Genomic DNA, 26,016 nt, shown 5'->3' on the forward strand with positions numbered 1-26,016 from the left:
GATGATTTTTTTCAATTGTAATGAAAATTCACAACATTTTTTTGCAATTTTTTATTTATATATTCAAAAATATACAGTTTTTTGGAAAAAGGCTGTGTTAAATTATGCAGAAGGTACTGTGTAACATTTACTGAAAGTTTGAAACAAATATGTTTGGAAGAACCGTAGAAAACATGTAATTAGTATGAGAAAATAAAAGTTTTGGGAATCGAGCGACAAAGATTGGATTAACTTTTTAGTGCATTCCAGGTCCATGGATTATCTTCATCCTCTGCAAACTCCTCCTCCAGCTTCCTCTTGTTCCTCCTCCTGTTTACTCTTGCTTGTATTTCTAGACTCTTTACAGCCCTGTCTGCAGCCCGAAGGCGTTCCTTGTCTAAAGCAAGCATCGCTCGTACCATGTTAGAACCTATCTTCATTCCCATATTTCTAAATACCTTTGGCTTTCCAACATTTCTCCTTTTCTTAAAAGCCTTCAGAGGATTTCTAATAACTTTACTTTTACTCATTATTATACTTCAACAAAACAGAGACTCAAGAAACAGAATTAATTACGAATATTTTCGAGATAACGACAGAGTAAATAAACATGAAACAATCGACAATCACACCAGCGATATATATTGAACCATCACAGGTTAGCCACAACACATACCTGTACTTTATCTCACATCACTAAAATGTACCTGATGAACACGGACGTTAATAATAACACCATTTGACAGCAGTTTAACAGCGCCACAGTGGGTCACGCCCATGTAGAACACATTTCAAAAAAAAGTTAAAAATAGTTGTAGTCTTCGGAATTGAATAAATTATATATCTATTAAAAGGTAATAGTCTGCAGATTCAGAAAACGCAAAAAAGGAGAAATTGAACTTTTCATGATTTTGAGCCTTTCCGGAGCCCCTTAATCGTACGAATTATCGTTGGAGCATGAAAGTAAGATGTCAGTTCGACACTACTGTGCGTGGGGTTGAAAGGTTGTACATCGTTCAGTTTGTTTGTGTCGTGTGTTTCATACCCTGAGCCGTGTCGGGTGGTTTAAGTTGTACTGTACTGGTGCAGAAACTCTACTGTGTCGTCCAGCTCTGAAAGGATTTGCACATTTGTATACAGGGTGATCAGAAACAGTCTCAAAGGCTTGTAAGTATGTTGCAGGATAGGTTGTCCTGAAAAATAATTCTTAAGGAAAAATTTGGAATTGAAGCAAGTGAATCGAGGCGTTGCGCGCGCAAATTGAAGCGGCCCGCGGGAGACGAGATCGCCGGGGTATCCTTCGTTTGATCTAAAACGAAACAACGGAGCGATACAAAAATTGGACTTGGGACGGTGATAAGGCTGGAGCCCCAGCCGACAGCTGAGCAGTCTCGAACGCTATGGGAACAACGGACGCTAATATTGTATCTGGTGAGCCGCGTGCACCGGCCTGATGCCTAACTTCAACGTTAATTATCCTCGAGACGGCGCGACGTATGGAGTTTGTTTCTTAACAGTTGTTTCTCAGCACAAGCTATCCTGCAACAGCCTTACCGGCCTTTCACACTGTTCTGACCACCTCGTATATGTACGTGGAAACTGTTTCTGCCTGGTATGGATTGTACAAGTGCTTGCTGCGTTCCCAGAGGTATGTGGCGCTAGGAGTATACTTATAGGTCGCGCGGTTCCTGGGAACTACGGGGCGGTGGTCCGTGGTCGCACGGTTGGCGCTCAGTTGCATCCCAGGTACACTATGTGATCAAAAGTACCCGGACAACTGGCTGAAAATGACTTGAAAGTTCGTGTCGCCCTTCATCGGTAATGTTGGAATTCAGTGTGGTGTTGGCCCACCCTTAGCCTTGATGACAGCTTCCACTCTCGCAGGCATACGTTCAGTCTGGTGCTGGAAGGTTTCTTGGGGAATGGCAGCCCATACTTCACGGGATGCTGCACTGATGTATCGATGTCGGTCGGTGAGGCCCGGCACGAAGTCGGCGTTCCTAAACATCCAAAGGTGTTCTGTAGGATTTGGGTCTGGACTGTGTGCAGGCCAGTCCATTACAGGGATGTTATTGTCGTGTAGCCACTCCACCACAGGCCGTCCATTAAGAACAGGTGCTCGATGATTTTGAAAGATGCAATCGCCATCCCCGAATTACTCTTCAACAGTGGCATGCAAGAAGGTGCTTAAAGCATCATTGTAGACCTGTGCTGTGATAGCGCCACTCAAAACAACAAGTTGCAAGCCCATGAGAAACACCATAACACCACTGACTCCGAATTTTACTGGTGGCACTACACACGCTGGCAGATGGCGTTCCGCAGGCATTCGCCATACCCACACCCTGCCAAGAAAAAAAAAAAAAAATTCAAATGGCCGTGAGCACTATGGGACTTAACTTCTGAGGTCATCAGTCCCCTAGAACTTACTACTTAAACCTAACTAACCTAAGGACGTCACGCACATCCATGCCCGAGGCAGGATTCGAACCTGCGACCGTAGCGTTCACGCGGTTCCAGACTGTAGCGCGTAGCACCGCTCGACCACTCCGGCCGGCACACCTTGCCATCGGATCGGCACATTGTGTACCGTGATTCGTCTTTCCACAACCCGTTTTCACACTTTTCAGTCGTGCAGTGGTTCAAATGGTTCTGAGCACAATGGGACTTAACATCTGTGGTCATGAGTCCCCTAGAACTTAGAACTACTTAAACCTAACTAACCTAAGGACATCACACACATCCATGCCCGAGGCAGGATTCGAACCTGCGACCGTAGCAGTCGTGCGGTTCTGGACTGTAGCGCCTAGAACCGCTAGACCACCGCGGCCGGCAGTCGTGCAGTGTTTACGCTCCTTACACCAAACGAGGCGTCGTTTGGCATTTACCGGCGTAATGTGTGGCTTATGAGCAGGCGCTCGACCATGAAATCCAAGTTTACTCACCTCCCGCCTGTCACAGTACTTGCAGTGGATCCTGATGCAGTTTGGAGTTCCTGTGTGATGGTCTGGATGGACGTCTGCCTATTACACAGTACGATCCTCTTCAACTGTCGGTTCAGATGGTTCAAATGGCTCTGAGCACTATGGGACTTAACAGCTATGGTCATCAGTCCCCTACAACTTAGAACTACTTAAACCTAACTAACCTAAGGACAGCACACAACACCCAGCCATCACGAGGCAGACAAAATCCCCGACCCCGCCGGGAATCGAACCCGGGAACCCGGGCGTGGGAAGCGAGAACGCTACCGCACGACCACGAGATGCGGGCTACTGTCGGTGGTCTCTGTCAGTCAGCAGACGAGATCGGCCTGTACCCTTTTGTGCTGTACGTGTCCCTTCACGTTTCCACTTCACTATCACATCGGAAACAGTGGACCTAGGGATGTTTATAGGAGTGTGGAAATCTCGGGTACAGACGTATGACACAAGTGACACCCAATCACCTGAGCACGTTAGAAGTTCGTATGTTCCGCGGAACGCCCCATTCTGCTCTCTCACGATGTCTGATGACTACTGAGGTCGCTGATATGAAGTACCTGGCAGCGTAATGCACCTAATATGAAAAACGTATTTTTTCGGGGGTGTGCAGATACTTTTGATCACATAGTGTATGTATTTCCATACAAACTTGATCATTACGCTTTTGTTATAACTCCTGAAAAGAAAATATAAATATAGGGAAGATGTGGGCTGTGTTACAAACGTGCGTCGAAAGGACCTCCTTGTATTAATTAGATCCGTGTCTCTCTTATTAAAGTAAAATGCAGCATATTTGTAGATTGCTTACGTAACGCGGCAGAACATTTTACTAAGCACTGTTTTCATAAAACAGTTTCTTTGTAGTATACGTGACAGCTCTTTATTATGCTTTATTGTTTGCTGAAACTTGATAGCAACCGTTACCAACATTCGTATGCGCAGGACTGTGTAAGCAGGTTTTACTCTTTCCGCGAATCTATTTCGCAGTGTTATAAAGCAGAAGCAACGTTGTGCACATAACAGACAAGACGTTCGTACCTCATTTTACAGTATGCATTTTCATGCACAATGCGTTGTAAAAGATTCCGATCTTCGGCACAGTACTCAACCGCTTTGTGTGTCTTCAAACCGTGCCTATTAAGTTGTAAAATACGAGTTAGCACATTTCTACACACTTTCTTATGTGCAAGGCTGTCAGCACGTGGGTTATCTTTATGTGGGTCCATTTTACAGGGTTACGCAGACGGAACATTGCGCGTGTTAGAGAAGATGTCTGAAAACTGAGAAGTTTATATAACGTCCACAGCTCTGCAATACAGTCGCGGCGTCATCCATACGAGTACTGTGCCAAGGACCGTTGAAGTGCGCAGCATGGACGACTTTCCATGGCATCTCACGTCAGGGTTTCGTCGCGTTCCATTACCGTATGAAGCGCGGGGAGAATAAGCTACTACATAAATTTGGTGCTTACTTCCTAAAGATAACAAATCATACTGTGCAGATTTTTTAGCAGAGCACAAAAATTCTCTGTAGCCATAATGGTTCTCATATGCAAACCACAGTTGATGTACAGTTTGTCTGGGCCTCACCGATAAGTCTTCTATAAAAATTTGAGGTGTACCTCATTATTATTATTGCGGAATTAGTGGCAATTTAATTTTTGGATTCAGTACTTTTTCTCATAAAAATTATTTTAAGAGTGTACAAATTGTACTTGAGGAAATAATAACTCGCATTACTGATAGCCGGCCGGTGTGGCCGAGCGGTTCTAGGCGCTACAGTCAGGAACCGCGGTGCCGCTACGGTCGCGGGTTCGAATCCTGCCTCGGGCATGGATGTGTGTGATGTCCTGAGGTTAGTCAGGTTTAAGTAGTTCTAAGTTCTAGGGGACTGATGACCTCAGATGTTTAAGTCCCATAGTGCTCAGAGCCATTTGAACCATTACAGATACGGGATGTTCAAATGGCTCTGAGCACTATGGGACTTAACTGCTGAGGTCATCAGTCCCCTAGAACTTAGAACTACAGTACTTAAACCTAACTAACCTAAGGACACCACATACATCCATGCCCGAGGCAGGATTCGAACCTGCGACCGTAGTAGTCGCGCGGTTCCACACTGCAGCGTCGAGAACCGCTCGGCCAAACCGGCCGGCCGGGGTGTTCAAAAAGTCTCTCGGCAGTGCCGTATGCGTATTGGCCGCGCGTGTCGTATGACGCAGTGAATATACCGAAATACAGTGAAATACAAGTTATTAATTTATTGAATTTTCACTTTTACTTACAAATGTTCACATTAAATGTTGAAGGTGTCCCACCTGTAGTTGAATACACAATTCAATTCGTCTAATCACGTTTCCAAATGGTGAGGTGTAACATTTCTTCTCTAACCGAAGCAGTGAAAGTGGATATTGCAGTTTTCAATTCATCGATGCACGCTTCTTATAGACAGTCGCTTTCGCTGCACCCCAGAAGAAAAAGTCAGGTGGTGTTAGGTCAGGCGATCGTGGAGGCCAAAGTTCCTGTGAAATTATGCGATCACCAGAAACATCAGCAAGCAGTGACATTGAAACGCGAGCTGTATGCGCGGTTGCACCATCTTGTTGAAAATAACCGTTCAGTATTTGACACGTTCTCGTATGAATAGGTACAGAATGTCACTGCAGTATCGTTGTGCGTTTATTTCGTTGAAAAATATGGGACCCACAATCCGACGTCTAGAAATTGCAATCCAAACTCCTGCTTTCACAGAATGTTCAAAAATGGTTCAAATGGCTCTGAGCACTATGGGACTCAACATCTATGGTCATCAGTGCCCTAGAACATAGAACTACTTGAACCTAACTAACCTATGGACATCACACACATCCATGCCCGAGGCAGGATTCGAACCTGCGACCGTAACGGTTGGGCGGTTCTAGACTGTAGCCCCTAGGACCGCTCGGCCACAATATACAATGTGTATATATATATATATATATATATATATATATATATATATATATATATATATATAGTGTGTCTTGTGAACAAACACTGTAAGTGATGATCTGGGCGCCTGTGATATTTTGTATAATGGATGAGGCACAATACGTGTAAGTGGTCAATCAAAAATACCATTTGTAATACTAGCGTTAAAAAACTCACGAAGATTCATTTTGTTCCATTTTGCGATTGCGGTCTAATAACTTAAAAAGACGCAAGATGGGCAGAAAATCACACATGCAAACATCACCAAACATATTCATGTAAACAATTGCTGTTGGAAATGAGAATAAATTCTTGAAACGCGTTGTGGTACGCATCAAAAATTAAGGAACTGATACAGTTTTCATTATTTCAATGATCGAAGGGCGTTTGTGTAAAATGATGGATATGACGACCTCTATATAAGAGTTCGGTACTTTTTGCAAGAAAATACGATGGTGGAAACTTTAATAGTGGGCCGGCCGAAGTGGCCGTGCGGTTAAAGGCGCTGCAGTCTGGAACCGCAAGACCGCTACGGTCGCAGGTTCGAACCCTGCCTCGGGCATGGATGTTTGTGATGTCCTTAGGTTAGTTAGGTTTAACTAGTTCCAAGTTCTAGGGGACTAATGACCTCAGCAGTTGAGTCCCATAGTGCTCAGAGCCATTTGAACCATTTGAACTTTAATAGTGGCAACTGCATATTTACAGCTGGTACAAAATAGATACCTGTTCCAAAGTTTTACTGACCTTCAAAGTAGTCACCAGCATTGTGTATAACTCGATGTGGAAGTCTTAGCAGTGCCGGTTGTGTTGACAGTTCGAGCGGCGTGGCCTATTGCCCGACGAATTTGTACCAATTCTGAAGCGAATGGCGTGAAGTGTTTGCTTCAGTTTAGAAATCGAGTTGCTCACGAAGGCTTAAGTCCGGGGAGTGCAGTAGGTGGTATTGCACTTAGCAGCCCATCAGTCAAACAAATCAGTAACAGCATGCACTGTACGTGCTTGAGCATTGTGCTGCAAAATGAGGGTCATGTTCTGCACAAAGTGTCATCACTTCTGTTCAAATGGTTCAAATGGCTCTGAGAACTATGGGACTTAACTGCTGAGGTCATCAGTCCCCTAGAACTTAGAACTACTTAAACCTAACTAAGGACATGACACACACAGCCATGCCCGAGGCAGGATTCGAACCTGCGACAATAGCGGTCGCACGCTTCCAGACTATAGCGCCTAGAACCGCTCGGCCACTCCGGCCGGCCATCACTTCTGTCTCTAAGCTGGTTCCAAAAATGAACAGCATAGAGACAGAAGTGATGACACTTTCTCCAGGACCTGACCCTCATTTTGCAGGACAATGCTCAAGCACGCACAGTGCAAGCTGTTACTGATTTGTTTGACTGATGGGGCTGCTAAGTGCTATACCACCTACTGCACTCCCCTCACTTACGCCCTCGTGAGTTCAACTCAATTTCTAAACTTAAGGACACACTTTACGGCATTCGCTTCAGAACTGCTACAATTTCGGCTGCCAATAGACCGCGCCGCTCGAACTGTCAACACAACCGGCACTGCTAAGAGTCTTTTACGACTTCCACATAGCTGGCAACGCGCTATGCACAATGCTGGTGACTACCCTGAAGGTCAGTAAAGGTTTGAAACACGTGTCTATTCTGTATGAGCTGTAAATAAGTCGTTGCCACTATTAAAGTTCCAACCCTCGTATTTACTTGTTAGAAGCAGCAGGCTGTTAGTTAAGGGCTGCCACGTCTAAGTCATTTTTTGGATGTGGAACCTTTGGGAAACCAGCTCCACAAATGTCTCAGTATGAGCCGTGGTTAGTCTCATCTTGTGTTAGCGCTTCTTACTTGAGCGATACCTAGGAGCACCGGCACCCTACGTTACAAAAGCGTTGCGATGCGCCGCTTGCAGGTCGCCTTTCTAACGGGTTCGAGGGGCAGCAAAAAGACACTTTTGAGTATTTCTCGTAAGTATTGCCCGATTTTAAAGATTCCAAAGTGCTGTCATAATCTGCTCATATAGAGGAGTAATGTTATGTCCAAGATTTGATACACTAAGACAAGTACCACAGTTCGAAAATCTCTTTGTGTATCCTGTGGCGGCGTAACTCAAGGAGCATAAATTACCCACACTGTATTTATCCAGTATTCGCGAATGACAGCACTTGTATGGTATGTTGACCGCGGACCTAGAAACGACGGAGAGGCTCCGTCCCCGCCGCAGCCGCAGTGGTCCACAACCCCACGACGACTACCGCAGTCCACTTCACCCCTCCGCCGCCCCACACCGAACCCAGGGCTATTGTGCGGTTCGGCCCCCGGTGGACCCCCCCAGGGAACGTCTCACACCAGACAACTGTAAGCAATATGAATCCAGCAAATATAGCTCGCGACTTCAAAAACAAGGTCAATGAATATTTTCCGAACTGTAAGGAATCGGAAAGTTCCTTAAGGGATCGAACGATTGTCGAGCAAGGTAGAAGAATCTTTTTACCCATTCGCCAAGTTACAAGTTAGGTGGGTCGACAACATATTCCTGTCATGTGACGCTCATGCCGTCACCAGTGTCGTATAGAATATTTCAGACGTGTTTTTCTGTGGAGAAATCGGTTGACCTATGAGCTTGCGATCAAATGTTTTCGGTTCCCATTGGAGAGGCACGTCCTTTTGTCTACTAATCGCACGGTTTTGCGGTGCGGTCGCACTAAACTTATTACAGTGAACAGAGACGTCAATGAACGAACGGACATATCTTAACTTTGCGAAAATAAAGAAAGTAAAATTTTCACTCGCGGGAAGGCTTGAACCAAGGACCTCTCGTTCCGTAATTGCTCGCGCTAACCACGTGACCACGGCGCTCATGAGTTCATTTATCCTTAATGTGCCTATCTTCTGCATGGACTACGCAGTTTGTATATTTTGCCCTTTTTTCATAGTTCTACACAACTTCTTCCTGTTTTCTCGATTGATCTGTGTTCAGTTTTTCAAGGCCTGTCCACTGTGCCAACTTACAACTAAATCTGAGGGGGGTGCGGTGGGGAGGTTCCCTTGTTAGTAGTGACTTGCAACAAACTTTACACATAATTTAAAACATTAACGAGACTTTTTGTAAGTGACATGCCTCCCAAAAAAATCACAAAAGGATAAAACGTTTATCGCTTACTACGTTCTCCCTCTTGATGCAGTAGAACTGCAGCATCATGCTCGAAGTTTTGATGTATTTTTACTACTGCATTCGCAACACGTTTTTCCAGCAGCATCTACATATACCACTAAATGTATCAGCAAAATCATATCATTGTACAACACTAAAGTGGAAGCAACGAGACAAAGAGGTGGCGAGAGAATTGGGATGATGGACGCCATTAGAAGACGGCGAACGTACAAACACGTCAAGAATGCTCAGATGTCCAGAAAAGGACACGACGGGCAGTATCGATGTGAAACCTGTTATACGAGAGATAACACTAAAGAAAAAGGCAGACACTATTAATGAATTTGTAAGTTTACAGTGCGTTTCATTTGTAACAGAATTGTTGTTAGTATTTCTAAATAGTTTAGCGCCTTGCACAGTTAATCGTTGTGAACCGACTTCGTACGATTGTAAAATTAGAGAGATTCGAGCGCGCACGGAGGCTTTCAGACAGTCGTTCTTCCCGCGAACCATACGCGACTGGAACAGAAAAGGGAGGTAATGACAGTGGCACGTAAAGTGCCCTCCGCCACACACCGTTGGGTGGCTTGCGGAGTATAAATGTAGATGTAGATGTACCGTAGCAGATTTTATAAGTGGGAGAGTTCGATTCTTTAAAGCATGGTGGCAGGGGCTTTTTGGTACTTCTAGATTTTCCACTTAATACCGGTTCTTGGTACTGAATAAGTAGGCTTTCACGGCATAATTGGCGTCTATCTTGGAGCCTCTACCAGTTCAGGTTTTTCTGGATACCCGTTGCGCTCTCTCGTCAGTCAAAAGAAAAAAAAAATCTGTCACCATTTCTGCTGCCTTTCTTTCTGCATTTCACTTTCCCTCGTTACTCCTATGGAGCGCGAATCCCACACACATCCGCATTACCAGGCGTCTTCAACAGGTATCTAGAATTTTTTTATTTATTCGTCTTTTGTTTGCCTTCATTCGATATTAAAAACTAATGCCATTGCTTTTCCCATTTCCCGAAATATTTGTGGAACTCTTATCTGGAATAGTCATTAGCTCTTTCACCTACGTGTTTTTACTCATATCTTGAGGTCCGATTCGCAAACATTTTGAACTCAACTGATTTATCATTTCCCCCTTTTTGTCGTACACTTTGACCAGTGTCAATCTTTACTGCTAGTACATGGTATATCGAAAAGAATCATCCGATTTGGTAAGTTCATATTTCAGAAACTAATAAATGTATACAATGAATTTTGTTTTTTGGCGAAAGGAAATTAAAAAGTTTTTTTCCGTATCTTTTCATAAGTGTTCAATATGTCCCGCTTTATTCAAATTGTTCCCACACTGCAGGGAACATGTTTTTAGTTACAGTTTCCACAGCTGCTGTTATGCGGTGTCTGAGTTCATTCATTGTTGTTGGCAACGGAGCGATTTATAAACCTCCACAATTAATAGTCACATACAGTCAGGTCCGGTGACTTTGGAGGCCAGTAAAGTAAAAAAAAATGGTTCAAATGGCTCTGAGCAGTATGGGACTTAACTTCCGTGGTCATCAGTCCTCCAGAACTTACAACTACTTAGACCTAACTAACCTAAGGACATCACACACGTCCATGCCCGAGGCAGGATTCGAACCTGCGCCTTTAACCGCACGGCCACAACGGCAGGCCAGTAAAGTAAAGCTGAATCATTTGGTCCAGTGCGACCGATCCATCATTCAGTAATCCTTTGATTTAAAAATTCCCGCATTTCCAGATGCCTGTGTGACACGTAAAACTCGAGAGTATACACTTTCCAACAGTATGTAGTTCACGCACATATCTCTAATAACATAATAGCTATGAGTTGTTTTTTAAATCAGATGATTCTTTTTGATACACCCTGTATATTGTGTCACTTAGGCCTTAAACCTACCCTTCTCATCTTAAAACGATGTTTACTTCAAGGTTTTTTTCTGTGATATTTGAGAAGAGGAAAAAAATACGGGGTGCTATTTCTGACGGTAACGGAAGCTAGGGCATCATTACAGCATTCTTTTTGGTGAAAAATTCACGAACAGTTAACGAAGTGTGGACGGGGGCGTTGTCGCGATGCAATACGCACGACCTGTTTCACCACAAATCCGGGCGTTCCTACCGGATTGCTTCACGAAGACGCCGTGGACCTATAACTGTCTCTCAAACTCGTGCAGCGCTATACCGCTAAAATGGAAGAAAAAAAAAGCATTGAGCATAACCTTCGCATTTGAGCGCACTTGTCGAGCTTACTACAGTGTTACGGCCGCTCCACACGGGAGACACAGGGAAGCTCTTCTCCGCATCGCAGCCTACACACGGCTCGCCTGCAGACAACGCCCCCTTCGTCGCCGCTTTGATCTGCCGCAGCTGCGGCGTCCTCGAGTTTCGGTCCTTTGTGGAGTCTGCCGACTAGGATCCTAGTCTTTCCACTTCTACGAGGGCTATCCACGAAGTACATTACGTTTTGGAATTAAAAATAAATAAAGTATTGGAATTTTTTTTATTATATACAGATGAAAGCGTCACTTCAATACTACTTTTCTACATAGTTGCCATTTAAATCAAGGCACTTATCGTAGCGATGGACGAGCTCGGAAATTCCTTTGTCGTAAAATTCGGCCGCCTGCGCCTTCAACCACGTGGTTACCTCTTCTCGAAGCTGTGCGCCGTCATCAAAACGCTGCATAGCCAACCACTTCTTCACTGCTGGGAATAAGTGGAAGTCGCTCGGTGCCAGGTCGGGACTGTACGGCGTATGAGGAAACAACTCCCACTTAAAAGAATTCGAGAACTTCACGAGTGGCATTTGCCGTGTGGGCCCGGGCGTTGTCGTGAATCGGCAAGATCTTTGAGCCCAACTTTCCCCTGCGCTTGTTTTGTATTGCTCTTCTGAGTTTGTGCAGAGTTTGGCAATACCTTTGAGAGTTTATTGTAGTGCCTCTTTCCAGGAAATCCACAAAAATCACACCTTTTCTGTCCCACAAGACAGTCGCCGTCACCTTCCTTGCCGACATTGTCTGCATGCATTTCTTGGGTTTTTGTGGGGAATTTGTGTGCCCCCACTGCATTGACTGCAATTTTGTCTCGCAGTTCACGTGCTTAACCCATGTTTCGTCACCAGTAACGATGCGATCGAGTAATGAGTCGCCATCTTTCTCGTAAGCGTCCAAAAACGTTAACGCTGCAGCCATTCGCTGATTTTTGTGAATCTCTGTCAAGATTTTTGGTATCCATCTTGCACAAAACTTGTGGTAACCGAGCTTTTCGGAAATGATTTCGTGCAACAAACTTCGTAAAATTTGTGGAAAACTCATAGAGAGTTCCGTTATTGTGAAATTACGGTTTTCACGGACCGCGCCATCGGCTTTTTCGAAAAGTTCGGCAGTCACTATGCTGGGTCTTCCACTTCGCTCTTCGTCGTGAACGTCAGTTGGGCCATTTTTAAATTTTATGACCCATTGACGCACTCCACCTTCGGTGATTATGTTGTCCCCATACACTTCACAAAGCTGCCGATAGATTTCTATCGGTGTACAGTTTTTTGCAGTCAGAAACCTTATTACAGCACGCACTTCACACTTTGTGGCATTTTCAATTAACGCTGACATTTCAAACTGTCACAGTAACCCAACGGAGTACAGCACGAACCTCTCACTAGCACGGCAGGATGCCGACTGAGCGGCAGAATGCCATGACACCAAGATGGCCGCGCTAGCCAAGCCCCTAACGGACACAAACGAACACGTAATGTACAAATGGAAGCCACACTTAAATACTACTTTTCGACATAGTTGCCTTTTAAATTAAGGCACTTATCGTAGCGGTGGACGAGCTCGGAATTACTGAACGACGAAATCAAGAAGACGCCATTCATCGAAGGAAGAACGGTCGTGTCATCTAGTGACTGTGGGACACTGCACGTGGTCAGTCGAAAAATACATCATCTGTAATTTCACGCCAGTGGTGTGTTGGAACAAAATGCGGGAGGCATCCCTGCACACGGCTGCCGCAAGTTTCATTGTTGTATGTCTGTTATTGTTCAGTGCTGTATTGAGTAGAGTGCCGCACTGTTTGCGAATTTCGAGATGGCAGAGTTGGAGGAGGAACGCGTCTGTATTAAATTTTGGTGAAACTCGGAAAAACCTTTTCAGAGACACACCAAATGATGCAGGAGGCCAACGCTGACGAATACTTAAGGGGCTCCGGAAAGGCTCAAAATCATGAAAAGTTCAATTTTTCCTTTTTTGCGTTTTCTGAATCTGCAGACTATTACCTTTTAATAGATATATAATTTATTCAATTCCGAAGACTACAACTATTTTTAATTTTTTTTTTGAAATGTGTTCTACATGGGCGTGACCCACTGAGGCGCTGTTAAACTGCTGTCAAATGGTGTTATTATTAACGTTTGTGTTCATCAGGTACATTTTAGTGATGTGAGATAAAGTATAAAACCTATTTTCAGAGACTTAGCAGAACCTGAACTGCTGAAAAAGTGTATTCACGGAAAAACTCAAACCCCAATGAAAGTGTAAATAGTGTTATATGGTCGAGAATCCCCAAGACTGTATTTGTTGGAATAGAAACACTTCACTTTGGTGTGTATGATGCTGTTGCGACTTTCAATGATGGCAACATTGTAAGCTGCAAGGTATTTAGAAATATGGGAATGAAGATAGGTTCTAACATGGTACGAGCTATGCTTGCTTTAGACAAGGAACGCCTTCGGGCTGCAGACAGGGCTGTAAAGAGTCTAGAAATACAAACAAGAGTAAACAGGAGGAGGAACAAGAGGAAGCTGGAGGAGGAGTTTGCAGAGGATGAAGATAATCCATCCTATGGACCTGGAATGCACTGAAAAGTTAATCCAATCTTTGTCGCTCGATTCCCAAAACTTTTATTTTCTCATACTAATTACATGTTTTTTAAGGATCTTCCAAACATATTTCTTTCAAACTTTCAGTAAATGTTACACAGTACCTTCTGCATAATTTAACACAGCGTTTTTCCAAAAAACTCTATATTTTTGAATATATAAATAAAAAATTGCAAAAAAATGTTGTGAATTTTCATTACAATTGAAAAAAAATCATCTTTAATAACTGAACTAAAATTTTGTAAAATCCCTGTGTTAAGTTGTAGCACATATTCCAATAAATAATCTGTAAAAAGTTCAACTTCCTAACTCAAATACTTTGTGAGGAAAGATGTAATTTATAAGCGTTATTTTAAGATTGCAAGTATAGGGCGTTCCGGAGCCCCGTAAGCCTACTCGGTGTTGAGAATGGTTCACACGGTTTAAAAATGTCCGGACGGAAGTTAAAAGATGACCGTCGATCAGGACGCCTTTCGACGTGTACCGACAACGCTCGTGTCAGGAACGTCAACAAGTTGTGCGTGCCAATCGAAGAGTGACTGTTCGAGAGATTGCAGAAGAATGTAACATTTCGGTTCGATGATGCCGTGAAATCCTGACACAGCATCTTGGACAAAGACCTTGTAAAAATAAGTAGACTCACTGATGGCGCTGCAGTCGCGGGATAATTTGAACCTTCGGCTGGACGCCATTATAGTGTAGTCTGATGTGTTGTGTAGTATTGTTGTTTATGAAGACCCAGATTCAACGTTGTATATTTGTTGGGGCGTACATGCAGTATTTGTTACTCGTAATTCTACTGTCTGTACGTTCCAATCAAAAGAAGTACAATGGTGAAGAGTTGTGCAGCGATTAATTGTACAAATAAATTCGAGAAAGGAACGAATATTACATTTCACAGGTATGTGGATATTTTAAGTTGTTTTGTATGTCAGTGCACTTGCTTAATAAATGTTTTTGTAACACGGTATTAGCACAATGTCTGTACATCTATTTGCAGGTTTCCTTTCTCAAAACTACAGCTGTTACAAAAATGGTTACACGCTGTCAGGAGGCAAGATTTCCGACCGACAGAATACCATTTTATATGTTCTGATCATTTTGAAGAAAGTTGGCTGATCGGTAGTGTTTTCATGGTCTAGATTAGGTTGAAACTTGATAATTTGGTCGTGAGTTGCCAAAGCACTATGCCATATAAAACGCGCTTCTCGTCATAAAATCTAAAGCAAGGTAGAGTCAGAAAATACTGTTAATATAGTGGGCAAATCTTCGAGTATTTTGATGCATTTTGCGTACATCTATCGTAAATGAACTACGAAAAATGCTAGGGGTCCAGGACATAACTTTTAGCTACGGCAGATTCCATGTAGTACGTAAGATAAATTCATAAACAGTGACTAGCTGCTGTTTGTTCGTAAATTAAAAAGTATATTGTAGTGAAGTATTTAAATGAGGCATTATGTTTGTGACCTAACTCAAGGGAAGGCATTTTATAACCAAAAGCGATGTATAAACATCCGAACTCGGCGCGTCAGTTTACCACTCTAATGGCCGCACTCGTGCGGTTGTGGGGGCCTGATCTTGGAATGCATCGCGTTGCCGCCAAGTTCGTCCCACTACCCACAAATCAAGCCCAGAAAGACATTGGCTCGCAATCTGTGAGGAGCTTTTGGATCGTTCAGGTGAGGACGAGATGTTCCTTAACAGAATCACAACTGGTGATGAGGCGTGGGTGTAGGGGTTATGATGTTGAGACCTAGGTTCAGTCTTAACAGTGTCCGCCTGCTTAGCTGCGTGCTAACGTGCTTGCCTCCCGTGCAAGAGGGCCCGTGTTCGATTCCCGTCCTGGTTGGAATTTTCTCCGCCCGTGTTGTCCTCATCATCATTACATGCTCATCACCGGGACACGAGTCGCCCAGTGTGGCGTCGACTGAAACAAGACTGGCACTTGGCGGCTGAACTTCGCAGCTTGGGTCCTCCCGGCCGACAATGTCATACGTTCATTTCATATTTCCACAGTCTTAACAGTGGGTCGGGAAAGTTCATCAGCCGACGTCCGATGTCAAAGCCGTGCTGATAGTTTTCTTTGACTTTGAAGGATTAGTTCGTCACCAATTGGTGCTACTGGGACCAACTGTTTACCGACGATACGATCGGTTAAGTTGCGACGGCTGCGAGAAGGAAACGACCTGAAATGTGACAATTCATGGCTCTTGCATCACGGTAACGCACCCACACATTCATCCCTGCAGTGCGTGACCATTCCACGAAAGACGAAAGCGTTGTGCTGCCTTATCCTCCGTATTCTCCAGACCTGGTCCCTGCAAACTTTTATTTGTTTGCAAAGTTGAAAATCCCGCTAAAAGTTCGAAGATTCATAACGATAGACGAGATAAAAGAAAATTCAAAGACGACACTTCGCGCGCGATCCAGCAAGAGGCGTACCAAGACTGCTTCTGGAACAACTGGAAACGGCGTTATAAGCGGTGTATGAGTTGTGGAGGAGTGTATTTCTAACTACACCAGGCACAATAAGTAAAAGGTAGGGGTAAAAAATTTTGTGAACAAAGTTCCGTTAATTTTTTGAACAAATGGTTCAAATGGCTCTGAGCACTATGGGACTTAACATCTCAGGTCATGAGTCCCCTACCGCGGAGGACGACGGTTCAGTTCCGCGTCCGGCCATCCTGATTTAGGTTTTCCGTGATTTCCCTAAATCGCTCCAGGCAAATGCCGGCATGGTTCCTTTGAAAGGGCACGGCCGACTTCCTTCCCCGTCTTTCCCTAATCCGATGAGACCGATGACCTCACTGTTTGGTCTCTTCCCCCCAAACAACCCAACCCATGTCTCCCCTAGAACTTAGAACTACTTAAACCTAACTAACCTAACGACATCACACACATCCGTGCCCGAGGCAGGATTCGAACCTGCGACCGTAGCAGTCACAGCTGACGTCCGCATTCTGACAACGTTTTCTCAATATAGTTGCTGGCCATGTGTGATTCGTACCAAAGCAAATTGACTATAGAGCAAATAGAAGAGGGCCACGCTGATCTGTGTTCAAGGGTTCATTGCTTCACCGTAAGTTAATTGCCAGTTAAATTAAATGTCATCAAATTAGGCTGTTTTATGAAGTCTTTGAATACTCACAAAATCGTTGGCGATCAACGTACCGGTATGTCATCTTTCTTACTGCCCTAACATGGAGACAATTTTTTTTTCTTCAAAGAGTTTTCAGATGTGGTCTCTGTAGGGCTAGAAGACATATTGAATGTATCTTTGGCATTCTTCCTAGACTGCAGATTTTTTGGTCAGCTTCTAATTTTTTTTTTTTTTTTTTTTTTGGTCAGCTTCTGATGTATCTGGAATTTTCTGAAGGTATTACAAAACATAAAACAAAAAACTTGCTGTGTGTTGCACAGTTTTGTTCGTGAGCAAGACATACACAGATTTGAAGACCTTTTGAGTAGTTGAGTGTTATATGAGATGTCAACAGATCCAACGCAAGTGAGTGACTCTCACCGTCTGCCGTCATCTGTAAAGAACGTTTGCCTCCAACGTCCGGTGAAAACTTTAATTTTCTGCGGTTTACCCGAATATTCTTCACTGGCCATGTTGCATATCGATGGATGTTTTACCAGCTTCACAAATGAAATCTTCTCTATTGACTTCCATCTCTAGTCAACACTATGACCTCACGACCGTGCCACCAAATAACAAGAGTAGCGACCCCAATACGTCACCACAAAAGCGCGGTAGCGCTGCACGTCCATTTAAACCAGGGTTGTCCAACCCTCGGGCAACATGCGGCCCGAAGCAAGTATACCGTGTGTAAACTTTTAGATGGCAGACCTCTGCCTAGTCCTGAATCGGTAGAAGTCGGTAAACGTCGGGAGGCTTCGGTAGGCACGCAGTTTCGACTGCTGCCAACATTACTTAGCTGACTGTGTTGTACAAGGTAGCCATTGTCGTCTGCTTCGTTATTGTTTTGCGCTGTACTGTTCTGCGTGTTTTTATTGTGCAGTTGTGCAAAACATTATCAAAATGAGTGAAGAGGCAGTTGCTGGCCTATCTCGGGAGTCGCCAACAATCCCTACCGGTAGGCCTACGGTTAGAAGGAAACCAGTATTACGTAGCGACGCTCGCAAAAATTATATTGAGTGTGATTGAATGCTACTGTTGAAACATTGTCCATTACTCTTTTCGGGCGTTCGGAGAACAACTCACCAAAGTTTCATTGCAATCGGATGAATGGTTTGTGAGCGCATAGTATATATATATATATATATATATATATATATATATATATATATATATATATATATATATATATATATATATATATATATATATAAGAGAGAGAGAGAGAGAGAGATTTTAATGTACATGACGATTTCAGTTTCGTTTACGAACAACATTTAAAGCGATGCAACTGGTATGCGTGCTTTGTCCCCCCCCCTCGCCAGCCAGTGCTTGCTTCCTCCTCTCCCCGCACTCCCCTCACAACTCTACCGTCTTACAGTTAACAACGCACTGTAAATGCGTCCCAAGAAGCATGTCACACGGTCGGTGAAAAATAAAAAAATGAAATTCCGTTTATACATTGTAATGATAAATTGATTATTTTCAATCTGGAATTCCCACCAGACGATGCTATTCTCTCATTAGACCATCTCGGTTTTTTTTTTTTTTTACTTTCTTAGCGGTTATTGTTGGTGTCAAGTAGATTATGTGCGGCCTGAAAACATTCTTCTCCTACATGTGGCGTACGTAAGCTAAAAGGATGGAAACTCCTGTTTTAAAGCAATGCTTTGTCAGTTGAAGCGCTTCTGAGTAGCTCCGCGTGAAGGCGGCGTTAGCGATATAGGTGTCTAATTGGACGATAGAGCCTTAGTTTCTGCTTAATGTCTGTATACGAATGATATCACACGGTGCATTAATTATGCATCGTTGTTCACTCCATCTTAGCGATTCCTGAGCAGCCTCCATTCGCAGATGGTTTCGCTTGAAAGTCAACAATTTTTGAACCAGTTTTGCTGTCACACGTTTCATACCGTAAACATGCGAAAAAACTTCAGGGCATGCGTCAGTTGTTATACCAGCATCGTCATCGACTTTTCTGATTGTGATCCGACGAACTTCACAATCATTTCCTACAGTTTTTTCCACGACTTTTTGTCGTGCTGGAGTTCCTAAGGTGCTCATCTTCAACGTCTTCGTGGCCTTGGAGACGCTTATAGCGCTCGTAAACACTTGCGTCAAGCGTAGCAGACTAACCGAAAGCCGTATTTTTAACATTTCTAAACCTTTGTTGCGTCTTTTTCTTATAGCAAACATTAATCCAAATTCTCTGATGCATTATTACAAAAAATAGATAATAGCCGGTACTGCGAAAACATGTGGGACATTTTTGACAGCCGAGAGCTAACAAACACTGTACAGAAGCTTTTCAGACATGTTCACCAACACAGCGACGAAGAAATTGCGCGACTCGTACTAAAACAACACGTGAAATTACAAACTACCGTTGTAAAATGAGACGTACTAGTGATTTGTGCTGTCTCCGCTGTAGGTTCCATTTTCCATGTATCTCCCAACAAAGCGAAATTTGCGTCTTGCCTGGGGCGCGTTAGACCCTTTAAGTCAAATCATTTCGTTCCGTACGAGTTGATACAGTTGTGTAAGGCAAGCATACCTACCACCATTCGTGCTGCCCATAATTGTATACGTTAAAATTACGTTCTTAGACATCGTTTACTTTTTGTCAGCTTAATATTACTTCCATTGAGGTCGGGCCGCTGCTGCAACTTCCGCCAGTATGATTGTTGCCGATGCTGTTCAAGAATATCCGACTGTTTTCGTATTCTGTCTTCCTCCCGTGGTTTGGAAGACAGCTCGTTTTTTAGAAGGCGGTGTCCGATTTGTTTAAACAGAAAATCATTTCGCCGATTACGTTTACAATTGCGAAAGAACCCAAATGGGAAAAAAAAGCGCAGTAGTAGGTTTATTTCCGAGTGTTACGTGCCTCACGTGGACGCTATTGTGGTGAGCAGACAGGTTTGCTGGACGGGAGGCGCAGGTACGCTAGAAGGCGGTGAGTCCCCGGGACCGCGGCTTAGCGCCGAGCGGCGCTTAATTCCGCTTCCCCCCGTGCTCGTAGCCGCGCGCTATTGGACGCCTCCGCTCCCCTCCCGGCGCCGCTGGCTCGGCCCGGCTGCTAGCTCGCGTGCTGCTTACGTGTGCCGTGTGGACGATCTTATAACCTAGCAACGCGGCTGCCACGTTAACAAACCAGACGGGTTCCGCGAGCCGCTTTCTGCCGTCGCGAAATCACTGTCCGACGAGGCGGAAACACGTATTGTGCGCACCACAGTGTAACGAACCGAAGAAAGATAAGTGTCCGAAGAAAGTGGCACAGGAAGATTGAAAATAGTAAAAAAAAACATCCGAGAGTTAAAAAAAAAAGTGTGTGAGTGTGTGTTTCGCAACCCCGGGGAACGTGTTGGAGTACCCCGGGATAAGTGAAGTTTTTGATGTTCTTCAGCGGTGACTTTTACGACGGCGCCGAAGGTAAAAGAAGTGCCACCGTATTTTGTGTACTTTTAAGTATTTTGGTTTTGTAGTCTGATTATTATTATTTCTGCAGGTGACACTGTGTGTGTGTGTGTATGTGTGTGTGTGTGTGTGTGTGTGTGTGTGTGTGTGTTTTGTAATGATCGTGTTCTGGAAACAGATATTTGCTCCGCCTAACAAGTATGATAAGTAACTGCTGCCCAGTTTTGTGCGTGCGTTCTTCTGCTGTTGATGTTCTAGTGAATTCGGTGTGTTCTGTAAAAAAATTATCTGCATCCAGTGCGTCTAAGTGTTTCAACCGAGTCAGCAAAATCAGCGCATTATTTTTCGTAAGTTGTCCTGATACCTCTGCGATAGATATTGTCAAGTTCTAAACAAAATTTTTTTTCGTCTCTCTTCCCTCTCGTCCCCACGGTCAAATCTTATTCGCGATATGCAATGGCAAGTTTCGTTAATGACGAAGTGATGTATGTATTGGATTTTTGCTATGTTTCAGAGAATTTGGCGCTAACATTGATACGTGAATCTACTGTAGAATAACAACTGTGTCGTATAGCCGTATTGAACGACTTCTTTTTCTCCTTTGCATTTCATGTGTCCCGTGTATAACAGTCGAGAGAGTATAGTTACGCACTTGTTTAATACACGAACAGCTTCGTCCTTAAGTTCGTTTCTATCAGGAAGAGCAATGCTCGAGAATATCCCTGTTAAAATTCGTTTCGAGATCAACGTTCGCAGTTTTCTTTGAGAGCACAAAGGGAGCTGTCAGTGAAGTATATCTTGCGGTGTTGCTCTATTTCAAAGAAAACCGCCGCAGGATTGTTTGATAAGCGAATCTCGTGTAACAGCTGTTTCGTCTGGCCACGTTTAGCGACATTTGTGCTTAGCCGCTTTTTGCGTATTCAGTTCGAATAGCAGGCAAGGTAATGTTACAGCTGACTAGTTTGATGCGTGAACGGTGTGTAACAGCTGTGCGTTGTAGCCGTGTCGGGCGACCATTTTTATTTCTCTCAGGAATAGCCGTGCGCCGCCGCTAGCGCCGTGGCGACAGTCAGGTGTCTCAATAGAGGCGAGAAGTGTGCCAACTGGCGCTGCTTTCGGCGGCTTCGGTTTATTTTACTTTTTTTTTGCGGTCTAGGTCGCGTGCTGCGACACGCTTTTTGTTCGGCTTTTCGGCTCGGACGCCCCCACATCGTGTCCTGCGGAACGTACCATATGTCGGCGCATGTCGTCCTAGGTCACGGACGTTTAAAGGCTGCCGGCAGAGCCTCGTCCTTGTGTGGATCTGCTACGCAGCCGCCCCCCTCCCCATTGCGCTGTGCATCAGATAATTGTCGTCTCATCTTTTTCCCTCCCCGCACTCGGGCTGAAAATTGCAGTCGTGGGCGGAAATTGTGTTACGTAGGCTCCTGTGGATGACGTAACACCTCGCGAAAGTTGTGCAGTCGCGGCGCAAATTCCACGCAGGCAAAAAGGTCAAAGTCTTGTGTTAACATTACGTTTTGAGTCTGCTACCTCCATATTTACTGTGCATACCACCATGAAGTGCGTGCCAGAGGGTACTTAGCGTGTCGATTTTCTTCCCATTCCACTGCGTGTGGAGCGGGAAAAAAAAAAAAAAAACGAATTCTTAAATGGCACTGCCCGTGATTTTGTCCTCACGGTCTCTAGAGCAGGTTGAAGAACACGTCAAGATTCCTATCTTAATTAAGGTTACTGAAATGTACATCGGTAATCATCGTGTTCAAGCTGGAAGCTCCTATTGACGTTTCTTCCATATTTGCGAATTAATTTTGAGTTTTTAAACTCCACGTTCTGCAAAGCATAATCTCTTTTTTTGTGTTAACTCAAACATGTTTTGACACCTATGTGTTATCTTTCGCGAGTCTTCATTTATTTCTGAAATCACATAAATTTTGAAAGTTCATAGTTTCACCGCATGTCATTTTCTTTCGCCTTATTGTGGATTGTTGGTGTTTTATCTTTTTCTGTTGTAATTATATACAGTATTCTCCACTTCTTATAGGCGCGACATAAAAACGAGGCATCTGTAGATATCTACTTTCACTATTAATGTAGTTACAGAAATAAATTCCCAGACCCACAAGAACTGATAATTGTGTCTCGGAACATGTTGAGTAAACAGAAGTACATTCGGTTTTTACAGTAAGGGGAATTTAAGAAACCAAATTTCGTCCATAGGCCGTCGCGGGATAATTTGCAGGTATCTTCAAGAGTCTGTTCAAGTTTTTCACATTTTCGTGACGCTCGTCTTTCGATGCGTTCATATTTAGATTTATATATATTAAAGATTATTTTTGTTTTTACACGAGTGTCGCCCTGGAATTGCACCTAGTTGTCCTGTTTACACCAATATGTCCGATTTTCGGCTTTCTCCAACACGTCTCATTTAGACATTTCACTTTCACTTTTTTTTAACGCGTATTTATCGTTTATAGTGCTGCCTACTGTCTCTGTATCGTATCGCAAAAGCAAATGGCTGCTTAAGGTTAAACCTTGCGCCCTAAGAAGTTGTTTCTTACGTAACAGTAACACTTTAATGTATCAACTATAATGTAGTAACAACCGTAATTACAAACAATTCCTTAAAGAATCGAACTCCTGTAGAATGATACAATTTTGCACGTACGTTCAGTGTTATATGTGAATACTGTCAGCGAAATATGTTGCGAGTAGAGTTAGCAGCGAAGAAGTAGTAAATTAAAACGACATACCTGAAAATAATAAGCGATAAACAGGGTTCCTCTCACGATTATGTTGTTGGTGTCAGTGAGTAATAATTTCGAAGAGGTTTGAAACCATCTGTAAAGTTGGTGGGAGGTCGCTGAGCGCCGTCTTTCTCAAATACTGGATGAATATACATCGAGTAATTTGCGCGCTGTGAGTTAAATCTGCCTCTATGCATGTACACAGCTTCTAACTGTACTTACTGTATTGTGTCAAACTACCAACTTCAGTTTACAGCTCTTCATGAGTGGATTACGACAGCATTTAAAATTTTTGAATTCAATCAATAATAACTCCCGCGCAGCGAAAAAGAAATGTAGCTAGTCTGATGTCGATCAGTTACGATCAATGATGTACGTATTTTTTCCCACTTCTTTTGTACCCGGCTCCGTTGATGTATCAGGATTTCTCCGCTGTTATCTTAGGAGGCGATGAACTACAGGTTTTTGTAAATCATGATTTGGTACAATAGCTGTATTGCACTTTATTAAAGCTACTAGTGTTTGTGGAACAAGTAACACTGGTTTCTATCAGATCGCCGAAGTTAAGCGCTCTCGGCTTGTATGGGTGACCGCCCCGTCTGCCGAGCGTTGTTGGCGGAGGTACACTCGGCCCTTGTGAGGCAGTTGTTGCTGAGGATGACACGGCGGCCGGTCGGTGCCGTTGAACCTTCCGAGGCCTGTTCGGAGGGAGAGAATTTATTACAGCACGTGTGTCTGTTAATGAGTTTGACCATTCTACTATGTACAAATCGTGTACTTGTATTCTATCAGTCTGATTCATTATTGTGTGACGACGTAGATACAAGTGATCAGGACTGCATGCAAGCCCTGTAATTAACATCGTCCTTTTCTTAGATTTTTCAAACCGACCACATCAAGTTAAGCCAGAAATTTCGTTTCTCCGCAGTTCCATTTCACCACCACGCCATTAGCTGCGCAACATAACCAACTGCTCTTCGGCATTCTTTTATATCACCAAATTTCAGATGCTTCTATTCCCTTATTGTCTGAACTGTTTCATCATCCACGTTTCGCACCCGTACAACGCTACACTCCGTGCAAATAACTTCAGGCCAGGCTTGCAAACACATTTAAATTCAATGTTACATTTCTAATCTTCGGAAATGCTTTTCTGCTGTGGCCACTCTGCACTTGCTGCCCAAATAGCGGAATTCATCTATTTATTTTAGTGTCTCATTTCCTAATGTAATTCCCTCAGTCTCGCCTGATATATTGCGACCACATTCAACTTCCCTTGCTTTACTTTTCTTTGTGTTCATGTTATAACATCAATTTACGCCATCAGCCAAACTCGAAGTTGCTTTTTCTTCCCTCTTAACTTTAATTTAATTTCCAAATTTCTCAAAAATTGTTCAAATGGCTCTGAGCACAATGGGACTCAACATCTGAGGTCATCAGTCCCCTAGAACATAGAACTTCTTAAACCTAACTAACCTAAGGACATTACACACATCCATGCCCGAGGCAGGATTCGAACCTGCGACCGTAGCAGTCATGTGGTTCCGGACTGAAGTGCCTAGAACCGCACGGCCACCGTGGCCGGCCCAAATTTCTCCCTGGTTTCCTTGACTGCTTGTTCAAAGTACAGACTACCATCGGGGATCGGCTACAAGCCTGTCTCACTTCCTTGTCAGGTACTCCTTGTCTTTCACGTTTGTCAATTCTTAGAACTGGAGCCTCTTTTCTGTATGAGCAGTAGATAACCTTACGCTGCCTGTGTTTTATCCCTGCTGCCTTCAGGATTGTAGAGAGTAGCCTGATCAACTCTGTCAAAAGCTAATGCGTCTGAAATACGGCCCATAGTAGCTCGCAGAGAGCTGTGTAATCACCTTTCACACGCTTCACAGAGCAATGATGTAGATGAATGTCGGTTTGTACGTATTGTTTGATGGTGATATGTCGTGGTATGGACGCACAAAAGACGTTATATTTAAGTTGTTTTAGAGGAACAGTGGTGGTTCAAATGGCTCTGAGCACTATGGGACTTAACATCTGTGGTCATCAGCCCCCTAGAACTTAGAACTACTTAAACTTAACTAACCTAAGGACATCACACACATCCATGGCCGAGGCAGGATTCGAACCTGCGACCGTAGCAGCAGCGCCGTTCCAGAATGAAGCGCGTAGAACCGTCCGTCACAGCGACCGGCCGGGATGAATCTAGTTTCGAATTGTATCGAGCAAAGGGACGTGTATGGCTATGTAGACAACCTGATGAATCCATGGGCTGTACATGTCAGCAGGGGACTGTTCTAGCTAGAGGAGACTCGGTGAAGATGTGGGGTGTGTGCAGTTGGAGCGATATGGGACCCCTAACACGTCTAAATACGACTCTGACAGATGACACGTGCGTAATGATCCTGTCTGATCACCTGCATCCATTCATGTCCATTGTACATTCCGACGGGCAATTCCAGCAAGGCAACGCGACACCCCAAACGTCCAGAATTGCTACAGAGTGGCGCCAGGAACGCTCTTCTGGTTTTAAAGACCTCCGCTGGCCTAAGAACTCCCCAGAGAAACATTATTGAACACATTTGGGATGCCTTGCTACGTGCTGTTCAGAAGAGATCTCGACCCTCTCGTACTCGCACGGGAATTACGGACAGCCCTGCAGGATTCACGGTGAATTCCCTCCAGCCCTACTCCAGAAATTAGTTGAGTCCATGGCCGTT

At 43.9% G+C, this 26,016-nt stretch overlaps 1 protein-coding gene across 17 annotated transcripts in view; it reads left to right on the plus strand.

Annotated features, from left to right (window-relative positions):
- LOC126213414 (eukaryotic translation initiation factor 4 gamma 1-like) overlaps window positions 1–26,016 on the plus strand; it is a 786,084-nt gene that overhangs the window by 119,528 nt on the left and 640,540 nt on the right. Inside the window, exon 1 of one of the 17 annotated variants that reach the window (XM_049941151.1) lies at window positions 20,294–20,567. The exons of 15 other annotated variants lie outside the window; for them this stretch is intronic. Coding sequence is in view for 1 of the 2 variants with exons in the window: in XM_049941154.1 (XP_049797111.1) it covers window positions 20,531–20,567 (37 nt within the window). In the remaining variant the exon portion in view is untranslated. Of the gene's footprint in view, window positions 1–20,293; window positions 20,568–26,016 lie in introns of those variants that run through there. One more of the 17 variants, XM_049941154.1, reaches the window with a different exon arrangement.

Source organism: Schistocerca nitens, chromosome 11, assembly GCF_023898315.1.
Source record: "Schistocerca nitens isolate TAMUIC-IGC-003100 chromosome 11, iqSchNite1.1, whole genome shotgun sequence".
NCBI lineage: Eukaryota > Metazoa > Arthropoda > Insecta > Orthoptera > Acrididae > Schistocerca > Schistocerca nitens.